General features: G+C 46.0%; 1 protein-coding gene across 2 annotated transcripts in view; it reads right to left on the reverse strand.

The window, feature by feature from the left end:
* KCNH1 (potassium voltage-gated channel subfamily H member 1) overlaps positions 1–17,263 on the reverse strand; it is a gene marked incomplete at both ends in the record, with an annotated part of 282,586 nt that overhangs the window by 251,403 nt on the left and 13,920 nt on the right. For both annotated transcript variants that reach the window (XM_080908290.1, XM_080908289.1), the window contains 2 exons: positions 7,452–7,558; positions 11,320–11,443. In XM_080908290.1, the coding sequence (XP_080764416.1) occupies positions 7,452–7,558; positions 11,320–11,443 (231 nt within the window). The remainder of the gene's footprint in view (positions 1–7,451; positions 7,559–11,319; positions 11,444–17,263) is intronic.

The raw sequence follows: 17,263 nt of genomic DNA on the forward strand, positions 1-17,263 counted from the left end.
CCCTACCATGTAGCCTGGCCCTGGCAAGTCCTAGACTCCGGTAGCAAGATAACATGACACAGGCTTTGATGGATGAGAGATGTCTGGACCTCCATCACTCTTTTTGGGCCTCCTAGGTATGCTATATAACCAGACCTCTGTGCATCAGATTACCTTCCACAGCAGCAGAACAGACCAAGCCACGTTGAGTGGCTCTGAGAAGAGCTGCATCATGCTGGGCCTAGAATGCGCAGAAACAGATTGTTGGCTTTGGATCTAACCTTCACTAAGATGAAAGTGCAGAAACAGAAGGGAGCATGGGGTGGACCTCCCAAGGCCCAGGGCTAAGCCCTTTCTCTCTTTACTATGAGCCTGACCACGGCAACTTAGCGCCTCTAAACATCAAGTACCCACTCGTAAAACAGGGACGACTGCCGGAAGATGGAGTAAAAATAAACATACATGAGACACGGGCATTTGAAGCTACCACTTCTCTTCCCTTCTTCCTTTCCAATTATTCTTCTGGCAATTGAAATCCCCAGGGCCGTTTGAAAGACTGAAAAGAAAATAGATCTCAACATGTTTGAGGAAATCCACCATGTTCTGAGGGAAGAGGCCCTATCTTAGCCACAGCAAGGGAAAAGCTGGAGAAATCAACACTCAGCCCTCCACATAATTAGAGAGCATGAAACAAAACCTAAATAATTGGAGAGTGACGCTGTTTGTAGATGAGATAGCACATCTGGGTAAGATAGACCTCCTGCTTAATGTTTAATAGAAGGCAGTTTCAGTCAGAATTACAGTCTGGCTTCAAATGCTTTTCCCGAGAGCTCAATAAATTGGAATTTGACTCGGATAGAAAAATGAAGGTGTGAGCATAGCCCTGGGGGAGGGAAAAAATGACAACCTACTATTGTAATTAACCATCAGCAGGACTGTTTGCAAGACAAACAATTATGAAACATCATCCTTGTGGGGTGGTGGTGGCACATGCCTTTAATTCCAGGACTCGGAAGGCAGTGGCAAGCAGATCTCCGAACATGAGGCCAGCCTAGTCTACATAGTGAGTTCCAGGACAGCCAGGACTATACAGAAAAATCCTGTCTCAAAAAAAAAAAAGAAAAAGAAGGAAAGAAGGAAGGCAGACAAGAAAAGGAAGGGGAGGGGAGGAGAGAGAAGGGAAGGTCAGGGAAGAAGAGGGGAGGGAACTGAAGAAGGGGGAAGAGGAGCATCTTTTACTGAGTACTTGCAATGAGTCAGGCTCTCACACGTTCAAGTTTACACCTAAGGTGGAATAGCAACTGTAAGTAGCCTTACCCTGTTGTAAGTATGCAAGCCTAAAGTGAAAGGTTCTACATCCTACTCCCACAGCAAATGCACTACAGAAGGACAAGAAGACAAAAGTAAACACATAGATGTGAGGGTTTGTTGTGTAAAGAAAAGGGCGGGGCTCCAGAGACAGCTCAGATGACAAACCTACACAAGTGTGAGCCTCTGAATTCAATCCCCATAACCCATATGAAGAAGTTGGTCATGGTGGGTCACACATGTAATCTGAGCACTGGGAAGCAGAGGCAGGAGACTGCTCAGAAAGCTCTAGGCCAGTGAGAGACCTGTCTCACAATACTAGCTGGTGACTCCTACGGAACATTACCAAGATTGTCCTCTGGCTTCCACATGCATGCACACACACCTGTACTCATACTCACACATGTGAACACAGATTCACACACATACACCCGCACAGACATGAACACACATGAATTAATGCTCACACAGATGCAAGAGAACACACAAGCAAGTGAACATACACACAGATGAACACACACAGACAAAAGAGGAAGAGAGAATTTTAAATCAGAAAGAAGTGACCTATTTAATAAGCAACACTATGACAAATGAATGAGCAATGTGTAGAATAAGTTTAAATGCTAACCTCAAATAATATATAAAATATATTTCAAACTGTTTAATATTCTAAAGGATATTTTAACACAACTATTTGGATAGCAAATGAGAAAATGGAGAGTGCTTTTATTACTTGGATAAAGAAATGAGCTTCCTGGTCATTCTATAAAAGTCAGAAACATAAAGAACAACACAGACATAAAAAAAAATTCACATCTTCGGATATTGCGGTGCTGCTCTTAAACCTAGCACTCTGGAGGCAGATGTGGGCAGATCTCTGTGAATTCGAGGTCAGCCTGATCTACGGAGATTCAGTCCCCTCTGGAATTATGTGGTGAGACCCCATTTCCAAATTGTTTTCAGTTGTACATGTTGTGGGGTTTGTTTTTAAGTCCCAAAACATAAAAAAAGAATCTTAATAAGGACAGTAGTTCTCAGCGTGTTTGACTAATGATTGGTAGTTGTAACACCTCAGCTACACTTTTTCATAGAAAAAGAAAAAGGTGAGCCATTTGGAAAATGGGGAAATAGGACAGCATTACTTATTAGATTTGTCTCCACACTGGGCTGTTCCTGCAGGGCGGGAGCCATTTCTCAGATGAGCTATGGCCAGGGCTGAGCCGCCTGCAGACTCAATAGCTACTTGGCCAAAAGCTCTGGCCAGTGGCAGTGCTGCAGGACACAATTCCCTGAGCATCTTTTTAAAATATTTATTTATTATATATGAGTACACTGTAGCTGTCTTCAGACATACCAGAAGAGGGTACCGGATCCCATTACAGATGGTTGTGAGCCACCATGTGGTTGCTGGGATTTGAACTCCGGACCTCTGGAAGAGCTGTCAGTGCTCTTACCCACTGAGCCATTTCTCCAGCCCAACCTGGACATCTCTAACTACACAACCAATCCCAGAGACGAAGCCACCAGCTGCCCTCAAACCATGGAGTCACACACTGCACGGGGGATGGAAAGGAGGGATGACACATTGGCCAGAGAGGTACGGCTTTAACTCGGAGGTAAGGTTTCTTGATTGGAAAACTAATAGACCAGCATAGGAGTAAGCACATAAACATTTGCTGAATTGACTCTTCATGATAATTATTATTGTTGCAAGAAAACCACACAGCTTCCCAGGTATGTGCAGGAACACGATAAAAGATATGAATGGGAATCTAGGAATGCCAAGTTTTCAGACCAACCAACAGACATAAAGTATCCAAATAACCCATCTTCCAACATATGAAACTCCCAAACCATGCCACTGAAGCCCTTAGCTACTCACCCCCAACTCCCCAAAGGCTGGACAGAAAGCTGGTGCCTCTGATTAGAAGATCCCCATAAGATCTCACTGAGGAGCTAGACTAGAAAGAAAAGTCACAGCAGTCTGTAGAGTTGTCAAAACAACCGAGGATGGATGGCTCAGTGGGTAAGGAGCTCGGTGGGTGAGTAGGAGGAGGACCAGAATTCAGGTCCCAGAACCCAAATAAAGCTCATGAGACAGAGATGGGAGATCCCCAGAGTCAGCTGCTCAGCATCTGTGAGTACCTGTTTCCGTGGGAGACTATGTCGGCAAACAAAATGGGAATCAAGGAAGACATCTAATATCAACCTCTGGCCTCAAAATGGACCTGCGTACACATTATACAAGCAAGCATGCACACACATGCTGTACTGGCTGGTTTTGTGTGTCAACTTGACACAAGCTGGAGTTATCACAGAAAAAGGAGCCTCCCTTGAAATGCCTCCATGAGATCCAGTTTTAAGGCATTTTCTCAATTAGTGATGGGGGGGGGGGCTTGTGGGTGCTGCCATCCCTGGGCTGGTGGTATTGGGTTCTATAAGAAAGCAGGCTAAGCAAACCAGGGGAAGCAAGCCAGTAAGTAACATCCCTCCATGACCTCTGCATCAGATCCTGCTTCCTGACCTGCTTGAGTTCCTGTCCTGACTTCCTTTGGTGATGATCAGCAATGTGGAAAGTATAACCCAAATAAACCCTTTGTTCCCCAACTTGCTCCTTGGTCATGATGTTTTATGCAGGAATAGAAACCCTGACTAATACACATGCACACACATACATGTTCAAAAACATTAAACGACTTATAAATACCAGGAGGAAAATCACTAGCATTAAATAGAATAGAGAGACCTAGAGTATGAACGAATCATGTTAAAATCTGATTTTAAGTGGATAGGAAGAAAACAATTCAATCTCACTGGTGCTAAAAACTTGATAGACAAGGAATCTTTATTGTGTGCAGTAACGATTTGGGTGTCTGAGTATTGGTCTTGTGATGTGCAGTGAGTCTGACACTCATTCTGCCGATCAGCTGCACAGTAGAAAGCCACCGCCTAGCAAATGCCTCACCATTGTGTCTTTGACCCAGCGACTGTCAACCTCCAGGGAACAGTTAACAGAACCCCTGCCCGCTGACATCCATCCCAGAAGCTTAGTTCTGGTTTGTTTTCCTGGGTTTTGGTTGGATTAGGTTGGGTTTGTTTTTTTTTTTGTTTTTTTTTTTTTTTTTTTTTTTGAGACAGGGTCTCAATACATAGCTCAGGCTAGCCTCAAATTCAATCCTCCTGCCTCAGGTTCCTGAGTACTGTGGATAAGGAGACCATCAGCACACCTGGTTCAGCGCTGTTGTCAGTAAGGAAAGCTGAGAGCTTCGGAAACACCCAGTGTGTTGGTTTTCCTCCTGTTGCTCAGACAAAACACCTCCACAGTAACAACTCAAAGAAGAAGAAATGGCTCATGGTTTCTAAAAGGACACAGTGTATCATAGCAGAGGAGGCACAGCAGCAGAAGCTCAGGGCTGGCAGTCAGCAGGCAGAAAAGAAAGAGGAAGTGGGGTAGGGCTATAAAACCTCACTTCCTATATCAAGGCTCCACCTCCTAAAGGTTCCAAACCTTCCTGAGAGCTCCACCAGCTAGGAACAAAGTCTTCAAACCTGTGAGCCTGTGAGGGAGATTCCACACTCAAGCCACAGCCCCCAGCAGTAGAGGAATTAGGAAACTCTTTCACACTTCTCCCTGGCAGTGGACACCGTACAGCCAGCTACTTTGTTTTCTTACGCTGCATACCATGGAGCCACATACCGCCATGCCTTCCCTTCTGCAACAGACAGCGTTCTCTCAAACTGTAAGCCAGAATAACCCCCTCTTCCCTCAGTATCTTCTGTTCAGGCATGTGAGCACAGCAATGGGGGTTGGGAATAATTACAGGAAACTGACAAACTTCTGCATCTAGTCTGGGAAGAGAACATGCAAACATTGGGACCTTTAGACCCAGAAGCCATAGAAGCAGAGAGTAACAGGCCATCCAGATGAGACTTCAGAAGACCAAATTAGCAAGAGCAGTGTGGAGGGGGCTGGCTGTCGCATAAGAGCCTGGCTGAGCTAGACGCCACTAGGCAGACCAGACTTGTCTTGGATTTGAAGCAACCCTGTCATCTCTGTCTAAGTGCTGGGTTCACAGTCATGTGCTGCCACTCCCAGGCATCCCATGAGTTTTGATGGAGCAGGTTATGTGTGTGTGTGTATGTGTGTGTGTGGTTCTGCAACAGGTACTAGGAATACAGCTATGTATGACACATCCCATAGGTATGAAGCCAATCTTCCGGATCCTGGCTACTGAGACCCAGGCATACAGACAACAGCTGAAAGCCAACCTCACACCTTCCCCAGACTCACTGCACAGGCGTATACCTTTCTAGTCACGGGTGAGTTCCCACGCAGGTAGCAGCGGAGAAGCATTGCTGTGCCTCTTAAGCCCCCAGGGAGCTCTCTCCTCTGCTGCTCACTCCGCCTGCATTGCGACAGCTATGTTCTTTGCCTAACCTGAATCCACCTTTCATGCCTGGTGGGATGAGTTCCTTCCCTGACCTCCTCAATCAGGGTTAAGAGACCCACCTATGGCTATACTGTGGATGCTGTAAAGACAGACTTGGAATCTGTCCTTTTGTTCTTGCAGCAAGCCAGGGCCTGATAAGAGTTGGCCAGTAAGAAGCAATTGAAATAAGTGTAGAATCCTAATACAAAACAAACAAACAATATAATTCCCAGGCTCAACAAACCAAACCTTCAGGAGAGCGTAAAATTTGGAAGCAAGAAGCAGTTAGGGAGTAGAAGTTAGGTTCCTAGGAGGAAATCAATATTGCTATTGACGCCTCAGTTTGTGCCTTGGGTGTTCTGTGTGAGTTTATCCTGGTCACGGGTCTGCTGACCCTGCACATGGTTCTGTCGGCCCCATCCAAAGCTCGGTTGGCCCACTGATGTCTTGGTGTAAATAAAAAATGCACAGTACAGATATAAAGTCAAGGCACAGGGAGCTCAGCAAAAACACTGATTACCCCTGGTCCTCATGCAGAGTATAGCCTCCACAAACGCATGCTAGCAGGCGTGGCTAGGGAACAACCACTGGGCACAAGGTCCTGGTGCACTGTGATGTGGGGTGAGGAATTTAAATTAAATCCATGGCCTCTTGGAAGGGCTGAGAGAACCAACCATTATAAAACAGTGCAGAACCGTGTCAAGTCTATCTGCTAAAGGCTAGACGTGAAAATCAGATGTGGCACGGGGAAAGAGCTGTTACATCAGCCTCACAGCAGAGCCAAGGTCAGAATGCCTACTGACAAGCCAGAGTTGCACACTGATTCCAGCAACAAGCTATAGGAACTGTGCTGTGCTGCGGGGCTTGCTCCTGGCCAGAGGGCAGCTCTTGAGTCAACACTATATAAACACCAAGCAAACAATCCCCTTGGCATTTCAACCAAACAGGAAAAGAGCTCCAGCTTTTTTAGATGAACTCAGCACTTTCCCAAGCAAGCTGTCAATCACTGAGTCCAGAACACCACCCAACAGACACACACCCTCATGCCCCACCTGGGCCGCTCCAGATATGTTAGTTGAACCAACAACCTGTCAATCAAGCCTACTTTTATAAAAAGCAGGAGTCTTCATTGGCTGTGTATGTGTATGGTACGCATGTGTGTGTGCATGTTTGTATCATGTGCATGCGTGAGTGTGGAAACAGACCAGAGGTTGACATCACTCCACCTTCCTCACTTCTTGGGACAGCTCACCTCTGCTGAGCAAGAAGCCACTTAAGAGAAAGACAAGATCTACGCTTGGTCTTGGCAATAGACTTCATTGTATACTTGGTGGAAGTAATTGTGGCCAAGACCAATCCATGATGGTATGGTATGCCGTTAATACTGTCTCCTTGGATGATCATCGTGAGAACTTTATTTACAGACTCTTAGCTGGGCACCTATAGGAGTCACTCTTTGTGCTAGGAGCCATGGGAGATAGAACCAAAGACAGACAGAACAGAGCTTCTCCTGCCTTTCCCCTGGTGCCTTCCAGAAGCAATTCATAAATGAACCAAGAGGAAAAATGCTTGAGAGAAAGTCTTGAGAGAAAACCAGATGAAGTCTTAATTGGTTAGTGACACACAGTGCCTTCTAGTTAGATGAGGGGAAAGAAGAAGAACCAAAGAGTCAGAGGTGGAGGCAACACCGCACACTCTACACACATGAGAGAGCTCTGAGCCTCGGGTACTCACTGTTCTTCTTGTACATCAGGATTTCGAAGGAGTTCATGTCATAGTTCTCAAAGGTTTGGCGAACCTTTTCAACCGTGTCCTTATCGGTCAGCTCTCCGTACATAAAACTGAAAGTCAACCAAAAAGCTCATTAGCAAGTCAACAAGTGTTTACTCGTCTGCAAGCGTATGTTAACTATGTTTTACACCCAGCAATGAACACACATACATGTGTGAATACACACACATACATGAACACACATACATTCATATACACATGTGAATACACATGAACACATGCACATATTAACCAAATGAGCACACAATGAAAACATTAATTAAATTTAAGAAGACTCATTTATTTGACTGCTTTTCTTTTTTTTAGAAACCTCTATTTTCCCATTTCTACCCCTAAAAACCAATCCTCTAACGACAGACACACTTGAGAAATCGGTAGATCTAGAAGAAGGAATGTCACAGTGGACCAGGGTGAAGCAGAGACCAGTGAGACCTCAGAGCTGGGGAGGCAGGGAAAGAAGGGGGCATGCCGGGCAAGTTCGTGTGCCACTGAAAAAAGTCAGAGGTCATTGCAAAACCTGGGTGTGCATCGGCTCCATGTGACTGGGCTCCGGACAGGGAAGGGAGATGTTACAATAGACAACACAAAGATAGCAGAAGAGGCTGTAGCAATCTCAGCCACAAGCTAAATGACATCTCAGCCTGTCACCAACTAGATGGCATGGAAGGGGCTTAAACAAGAGAAAAATGAAATCATATTACATCTTAGAAACAAACACAACTCCAGGAGACTTCTGAGAATGACTGGGTAAATATGAACCAGAGGGGAGAGGGAGTGATGGAAAGAGAGATGTAGAGGAAGAAAGAGAGGGAGAGAGAGAAGAAGAAGACGGGGGGGGGGGGGGGGGGAGGAGAGAGAGAAGAAGAAGTTGGGGGAAGGGAGGGGGAGGGACGAGGAAGACAGAGAGAGACAAAGAGAGAAGGAGAGGGAGGAAGAGAGATGTAGAGGGAGAAAGAGAGAAAGAGAGAGGAAAAGGGGGAATGGGGGAGGGAGAGGGGAAATAGGGGAGGGAGAGGGGTAAGGGAGGGAAGGGAGGGGGAGGGGAGGAGAGGGAGAGAGGAAATAAGAGGAGGGAGGGGGAGGGGAATGAGAGAAGAACTGGGATCAGAGGGGAGCAGAGGAGAGGGGAGGGGAGGGGAGGGGAGGGGAGGGGGAAGGAGAGGGAGACAGAGAGGGGAAATAACGGGAAAGAGAGGGGGAGGGGAAAGAGGGGGAGGATAGGGGGAAGAGGAGTGGGAGAGGGAAGGGGAGGGGGAGAGGGAGAGTTACCAAACAAGAAAGGGAGCACAACTTGATGCTCTAGCACAAAGAAGCAGCTAAGGAAGGACAAATTCTGGGGCTGTCTGCACAGCTTTTTCCTGCCTCCTGAAAAACAGCAGCACTCAGTCTAAAACACTGACAGAACCAAGTCCTACAGCCTTTAATAATACATCTTCCTGCCGCTCAACTCTGGGAGAAAGCAGCCTAAGGAAGCAAATACACAGCATGTAAAAGATCAGAGAAAACTCTCAGGATAGTCAGGGCACTGCCTATGAGCCCTGGCTCTCAGCAGAGGCAGGGGGAGACCAGAACAGGAGCAGAACAAACCCTCAGCTAAATAGAATGAACCAGGACACAAAACACCAACAAAAGGCAAGAGGAGATGGCCAGGAAAGCCACGTTCTCTAATACCACCCAGGGCCCAGGAAGACCCCTTACAGACCCCAGGCCTTCAGGCAGCAAGACTATTGATCCTGTCCACAGGCCATTAAAAGAGGGGGCGTGGCCTCCAAACCATGCATTTCCCATCAGCTAATGCTGCACACTGAATGTAGTCTAGCTTCTTCTTAAAAACTTGACTCATAAAATTTTAGAAAAAAAGAATCTCAAAAAAAATGTACTATCAAATACAGTTCCCGACTTAGACCAAACACCCAGTCAAGCACTATACGGGCTAGCTGCAGGAACGGAGCAGAGGGCTCACTCCAGGCTCCCCAATTCTGGAACGCTGTACAGAAAGAGTCCTAGTTGCTAATTTTCTAGAATCATCTTCCCATTTTACATTCCTCCGGTCCGTTGGAGGTGCCACTGACTATGTGGGTGTCCTTGTGAAGACTCACTCAACACTTGGCTCTGAGACTGCACTTGTAACCTAGAGCCAGGAAAACAGAAAATGGAGCTGGGAAATATCTCTACAAAGAAGAACAGATCAAGAATAAATCATCCCAGCCTGGGAACAAGATGATTTCTCTTCTCTCTGTCTCTCTCTGCGTGTCTGTGTCTGTGTCTCTGTCTGTCTGTCTGTCTCTCTCCCTCTCTCTCTCTCTCTCTCTCTCTCTCTCTCTCTCTCTCTCTCTGAGTTATTTTTTTAGACCAGCGACTTTCATTTAAGGGAAGTGTTGGTACCCAGAGCTTCAGCTTCCTCACAGGCAGAGACTCCACATCTAAGTCCCCATAGGTGAAGTGTAGAGTTAGACCCATTCACATTAGGCTCATGGACTTGTCCAAGCCGTAGCTCACCAGGAGGTGAGACCTAGCTTTACCTAACATTAGAGTGCCATGTCTGCAATGGGTAAAATAAGAAAAGCAGGGGGCCCGAGCTATCAGTAACCCAATTGGCACAGATGGGAGAGGAGGTTTCAGGAATCACAGCTGAATGAGTTGCTTAGAATTGTGTAAGAGAAAAATAAGGCAAACTCATTAAGGGGGATGTATCTGTTGTCCTAGAGGTGAGTACAGCCAATAAGCAAAAGGGGGAAAATACTTGCTCTGGTCAGGCCAAAAAGTGAAGCTAAATCTTGGGCCTTGACAGCTGTGAATCTGCAGATGTGGATGGAGAGATGGGGACAGATATTCAGTGGAAAACGGCAGACGGTGAATACAGGAGTCATGTGCTTTAGAAACGTGATTTCCAAATCTGTGAGCAGTAAGAAAAGTCTGGAACTGTCCATTTGCCGGGCTCAACAACCTAGAGCTTAACAAAATTCAAATACTGTCCAAACATTTAACACTGTTTGCCAGCGGTGGGTTATGATCTGACGCAGGAAACCCAGCAGCATGGTGAAGCACCTCCGCACTCCAATGAGCCTACTTCTTGATTTAGATGATTGTTCCACTCCACACACACACACACACACACACACACACACACACATACACACAGAAATGGAATCTGGACATCTAGAGGCTATGTGGAGGAATGCCTGGTAGGGTCCAGGCTTCGTGCCAGCTCAGCACCTTGAAAACGGCTTTTCTCATACCCAGGCCCAAGTGTACTGGGGCAACCTACCCAGCTGTGCCTCTGAAGAACCCTGGCTGAGGAATACCTCTATAAATGAGGTTCTACCTTATAATTACTCTCTATAAAATGGTCATAACATTTTAAAATTCTACACTGAGTCATAACTCAGTTGGTAGAGGGCTTGCCTAACATGCACAAGGCCATGGGTTCAAATCCCAGACCTGCATAAACGGGGCATGCTGGCACACCCTTGTACTCTCAGCACCTGGGAGCCTGAGGCAGGTGCATCAGAAGCTCAGGGTCATCTCTGGCTACCTGGCAAGTTTGAGGCCAGCCTGAGCTACATAACAGTCTTGATTTAAGTAACTCACTTTAGGTTCTACCTACCATCCATAAGCTTTTGAGCTCACATCACATAGACTTTCTGTTTTCTGTCCCCTGCCTTACTGACTGCCAGTCGGTCAGTTACAGGCACTGTGTCCCCATCTCCACTGTGTTGTCCAGCACATGCACACGCTACAGGAGTTGTGACCATAAACGTTCACGAGACACCGAGAGTTGGACCAAGGCCACCCTCCCACTCTGGCGTACCTGCAGGCGCTGCTTTTCTGCATCACTTCCGCCCGGTGGTAGCCAGACAGCTTGCAGAATCCATCATTGCTGTACACGATGGGCCAGTCCACTATCTGGGCATTCCCCAGCACAAAATTTGTGTCTATTTCAAAAAGAAAGAAAGAGCGCACGAGGTAAGACATTAATCGACATGCATAATTTCAGCAGTCCTGGGAGACGAGGACAGTCTCCCAGACAGAACCCAAACCAAGCTTTGGAATTGAAGCTTCTGAACGTAAATGCTGACTGAGCTCACTGTATCCTAGGAAAGGACGCATGCCAGGCACCTGGGGGCTGGGAGGGCGGTGAGCTTCTCTGAGACAGTCAAGTCCTGACTTTTCATTCCCTGGAAGCACACAAGCCGAGAAAGGCCGAGAGCAGATTCTTCTAGGGTCTGTACTCACCTCAGCCTTATCGTTGGTTCTCTGGGCCAAAAGACACAAATTGTCTTCCCTGACCAGCCCTGGTCACTCTACGAGGCCTTTCTATGGAAGCAAAGGAAGTGAGTGGACGGCACACTGCCCCACAGACACAGGGAGAACCCTCACTAGGGCAGTGAGCAGGCCCTCCTCCTCAGCTCATCACAGAGCCTCTTCAGACTTTGAATTCTGCAGCCACAGAGGTGCGGTCAGCGGTCAGCCTCGCTCTGACTCGGGAGCCAGGCTCACACTGGCTTGGTTGTTCTCAGGGTTCTAACATTTTGAAACTTAAAAGCTATTAAGACCTCTTGTGCTCAGGAAATCAAGTGTCCCTCTTTTAATCTCAATAACTTAAACTGAGCAGATTGAAACTGAGTCTTCAGTGTGACCATTATTTTAGCCTAGCTGTGCCCCTGCACATATTCCCACTCACTGCACCCCCTAAAGAAACACATACTCTTCCCTGTCATAAACTAGAGAGTATATGTATCGTGTGTGTGTGTGTGTGTGTGTGTGTGTGTGTGTGTGCACGTGCACACATAGTGAAATAATGGCCTTTCTAACTGGGGGTTAATTTGTACTGGAATAGCATTTCTTCACCTATGTGTATATCAGTGAGTACCTATGAAACATTGTGAGTCCCTAATTTTCCATCTCACTGAAAGTACATCGATAATGCAAAGTAAGTGAATTATGTGTGTAAGTACCTGCATGTGTGGCTGTATGCACATGTGTGCTTGTGTGTATGTGTGTATGAGTATATGTATGCATGTGTGCATATGTGTGTGCATGTGTTCATCTGTTCATGTGTGTGTGTGCATTTGTGCATGTGTATTATGTGTGTATGTGTGTATGAGTATATGTGTGCATATGTGTGTGCAAGTGTTCATCTGTTCATGTGTGTGTGTGCATTTGTGCACGTGTATTATGTGTGCATGTGTGTATTCATGTATACACGTGTATGCATGTGTATATGTGTGCACTTGTATATTTGTATTATATGTACATGTGTGTATGTGTTCATGTGTACGTGTATGCATGTAGAGCTTGATGGTAGATTTCGTCCTTGACTGATCTCCATCTAATTTTTGAGATATGGTCTCTCACTAAATATGAAGCTTGTTGACTCTGCCGGACTGGCTGGCCAATGAGTGCTAGGAATCTACCTGTTTCTGCCCAACCCAGTACTGGAGTTACACCACCGCACACAGCCATTCAGACAAGTAGTATAGATGAAAATGAAGGTCCATGTGTGTGCAGCAGGCCCTTTAGCAGCTGAGCCATTTCTCAGCCCCTAGAACTGCGTTTATAAGTCACTCACAGTGTAGGTAGCCACTCTATCTACATGGAGTCAGACCAGACTGCTCTGCCCTGCACGGATGCATTTATTTCTTGATTTGGAAAGTTTGTAAAGATTAATACATTTCATAAAAAAAAGAAACACAAAAGACAGAGGATGCTTTACCATAAAAGCAAGGAAATTCAGAGGAGGGAAAGGAAAAGTCATCTTCCTTGAGAATAGCTTGGTATATTTATAATTATTTCTATTAATCCCATTATTACTGTTGTTGTTGTGGGCATGATGTGTGTGGGCATGAGGTATGTAGGCATAATGGGTGTGTGTGCATGGTATGTGTGTGAACAATGTATGTGTGTGCATGATGTATGTGTATAATGTGTATGAGCATATGTGTGCATAATGTGTGTGCATGGTGTGTGTGTGTGATGACATGTGTAGGCATGATACGTGTGTACATGATGTATGTGTGTGCTTAATGTGTATGATGTGTGTATGATGTGTGTGCATGTTGTGTGTGTGCATGATGTATGTGTGCATGACATGTATTGGCATGGTGTGTGTAGGCATGATGTGTATGTGTGCATGATGTATGTATGTACAAATCAAATCTTGGAGTACTTTCATGATTAATGATTGTTCACTGTGGGCAGTGCCATTACTAGGAAGGAAACCCAAGGTTGCATAAAAACATTAGAAGAACAAGGTGTGAGAGCAAACTAGTAAGCAGTGCCCTCCATGGCCTCTGCTGAAGTTCCTGCCTCCAAGTTCCTGCCCTCACTTCTCTTCGATTATGGACTGTAATCTATGATGTAAAATTAACTCTTTCCTCCCCAAGCTACTTTTGGTCATGGTGTCTGTCTCAGTCAGGGTTTCTGTTCATGCACAAAACATCATGACTAAGAAGGAAGTTGGGGAGGAAAGAATTTATTCAGCTTACACTTCCACATTGCTGTTCATCACCAAAGAACCTCTGGACAGGAACTTACTTGGGACAGGAACTTGAAGGCAGGAGCTGACGCAGAGGCCATGGAGGGATGCTGCTTAGTGGCTTGTTTCCCCTGGCTTGCTCAGCTTGCTTTCTTATAGAAGCCAAGACTACTAACCCAGGGATGGCACCACCCACAATGGGATGGGCCCTCCCCACCTTGATCACTAATTGAGAAAATGCTTTACAGCTGGATCTTATAGAGGCATTTCCTCAAAAGCAGCGTCTTTCTCTATAATATCTCCAGCTTGTATCAAACTGACACACTAGACCAGCCAGTAGTGTTTATCACAATAGAAACCTAACTAGGACTAACTAACCTGAACCCCAAAAGACCCATTTCCCCAGATAACTCTTACACAGGACAGTCTAGACATCTGTCTGCCATAGAACAGACAAGTTTGGGAAGCCAGAATCTAAAACACAAAACCAAAGACAAATGCTAGAGTTGGCAAGATTCCATGAAAGCAGCCCTGCTCAGTCACTTAAGGGCTCTCCAACCCTCCTGGTGACCATATCTGCCAAACAAGAGAGTGACTGGAAAGTAACAGCAGCACAGACGATCTCATCACACCCAAGTGACTCTAGGGTCTGCTACTTGTCAACTCAGCAAATGGAAACAAAACTTGAAGCCAAGCTAAACCTCATCAGGAGAGCAGCCCACTACTCAAACATAACATCAAAACATCACCTCCCACACAAGTCAATGGGCAACATTGCTCAGAGGGGTAAGGATGCTTGCAGCCATGCCTGACATCAGTTTGATCTCCAGGAACTGGAATGAGTGTGTACGTGTGTATGTGTGTGTGTCAAAGGTATAAAGGAGAACAGTGAAAAGGAAGGACGAGAGGAGGAGGAGTAAGAGTAACGGAGCACACAAGGCATGTAAGCAGGAGTGAGGGCTATCTGTGGGGAGGAAGGATCTCAATGAGAAGGGGTAAGATTATGGGGAAAGGGTTGAATGAGAATGAACTTGTGTATAAAAAGTGAGAATGAAGTTCATTGCTTTGCATGCTAGCTTTAAAACCATGCACAAAGGCACGATACATGGGGCACTCACGGAAGTGGCAACCAATAGCTCTTAGGTCCACTCAGTGGGAGGGAAATCATGTCTGGTTCAGGAAACCTAGTCAGCTTCCTGGGGCTGAACCTACCTTTGTCCCTTTGCTAGACAAGCATAAGCCCTAACTACATTCCAAGTCCATTCTTAAACTCTCGGGTAAGTGTGGCAACCATCCCTCGTCAAAGGAGCTTCTCCTGGAAGCAAAGGAGACCACCACAGAAAAGCACAACCGGACACAAAGCCGTGATGAATAATGTGGAGCCCAGTGCCGATGCACACGGCCATGCCATAGCTCCCTCAGCTACGGCTCAGGGGACATCTCGGGAGGGGTGGGGACGGAAAGACTTAAAGCCAGGACACCAGAAAGTCTGCTGTGAGAGTCTCTGTTAGAAATGTCCACATAAGCAACACTGGAACAATAGCAAGCGTCAACAGCCATGCTGATGTGGAAGGGGAAATTTTCCAGGGTCACAACCCTAGACAAAGAACTACGGGTGAGTTCTGACTGCAGGAGGAGAACTGGCTTCTCCCAGAGATGAGCCCTCTTAGTGACTGTCCAGTGCAGAGAAATCTGTCTCACAACTCTATTCACATCACCAACAAACAGCAGCTTGTATTTACATATATTTGTGAAAATGCATGTGCGTGTGCGTGCACACACTCACACACACACACACACACACACACATGCACACCAATTTGTATGTAACTGTCCCCCCCCCCCAGAGTATTAAAATGGGCAGATGCTTGAGGCCCTTAAAACAGGATGGAGTTTATGTGTTACGTCTACATGCCTTCCATTTTCCTGTATGCTGCAGTCCTCTCTAGACACGTCTAATGCCTAACAATGTACATTCTGTGTAAACAGTTATTTCTCTGTGTGTACACCCGTGCAGAAAGAAGGACTTCCTGTCAGCTACCATCCTACACAGGACCAAACCCACCTCCTGGATCACTCTCTGAACTGACAGAGACCACTCTATATTCCTCAGCAGAGGAATATTGGGGTTCAGACTGGCTCCCGTGGCATGATTCTTTCAATGGCTCTCATTTGGTGGTCTGCAGGGTCTCTAGGTCTTCTGTGAAAATTAGCCTGATTGTACTGCTTCCTCCTGATGCTCTCCTCAGGGAATGTCTATGGTCACAAGATTGCTCAAGGTTAAATGTTAAGGTTCCTAATTTCATTCTTCCTCAGTCCTCAGCTCCCCTTCAGTTCACTAACAAAAACCAACAGTCTCCAAAAGTTGGAAAAGCTTCCTACCATCACGAAGAATCTCCTCAACTGAGCGGCCAGAGCCTGAGGCAGTAACAATGTCACAATCCTCCCAAACCTACCATTTGCACATAAAGCACAACACAGAGACATTCTAAAAAGAAATTATTAGAAAATTGCTTTTCATCATAATTACCACACATAACAAAGGAGAAGCTCACTAAAGCAATGGTACAGAGAAGCGACTCGGTGTGGGTAATTACACAGATAAAAGCCACATGCCTCACGAGTAATGCACGGGCCCATTGTTCCCTGCCAGCACTGGTCATTAAAGGACAGTAACTACTGCACAGTGCACATAACTCAGCGCTCCTTGTGAGGAAAAAAACACACATCCCTGAAGCTCCACAGTGGTACAGATCACAAGGGTACAGATTGTTTTGTTTTCTTGAACTTATGTAAAGTCGACCAGGAATTAACTTTTAGTTTAGTTTGAGTTTTGAGACAGTTTCGTTCTATACCCCTGGCTGCTCTCAAACTCTATGCTACTCTATAGTTTAGGCTGGCTTGGAATTCACTATACCCCTATGAGTTCAGACTAGACTTAAATTCTCAGAAATCCCCCTGGTTTGGTGCACACACAAATACACACACACACACACACACACAAAACAGAAGGGGGGGGTGCTGTGCACTAGAGATTATTACTGCTGACTTTACTTTTTCAATTGTCTGAGTGTTTTTCTCACAAGTGTATGTGTGTAGCACATGTTTGACTGATGCCCACAGAGGTCAGAAGAAGAAACTGGATACACTAGACTGGGGTTACAAATAGTTGTGGGCTACCACTTGAGTGCTAGGACTGGAGATCTGGTCCTCTATAAGAGCAATAAGTGCTCTTAACCACTGAGCCATCTTTCTATCCCTGGGGTGGGGAGGATGG

This window comes from Micromys minutus (genome assembly GCF_963924665.1).
Source record: "Micromys minutus genome assembly, chromosome: 1".
NCBI classification, from domain to species: domain Eukaryota; kingdom Metazoa; phylum Chordata; class Mammalia; order Rodentia; family Muridae; genus Micromys; species Micromys minutus.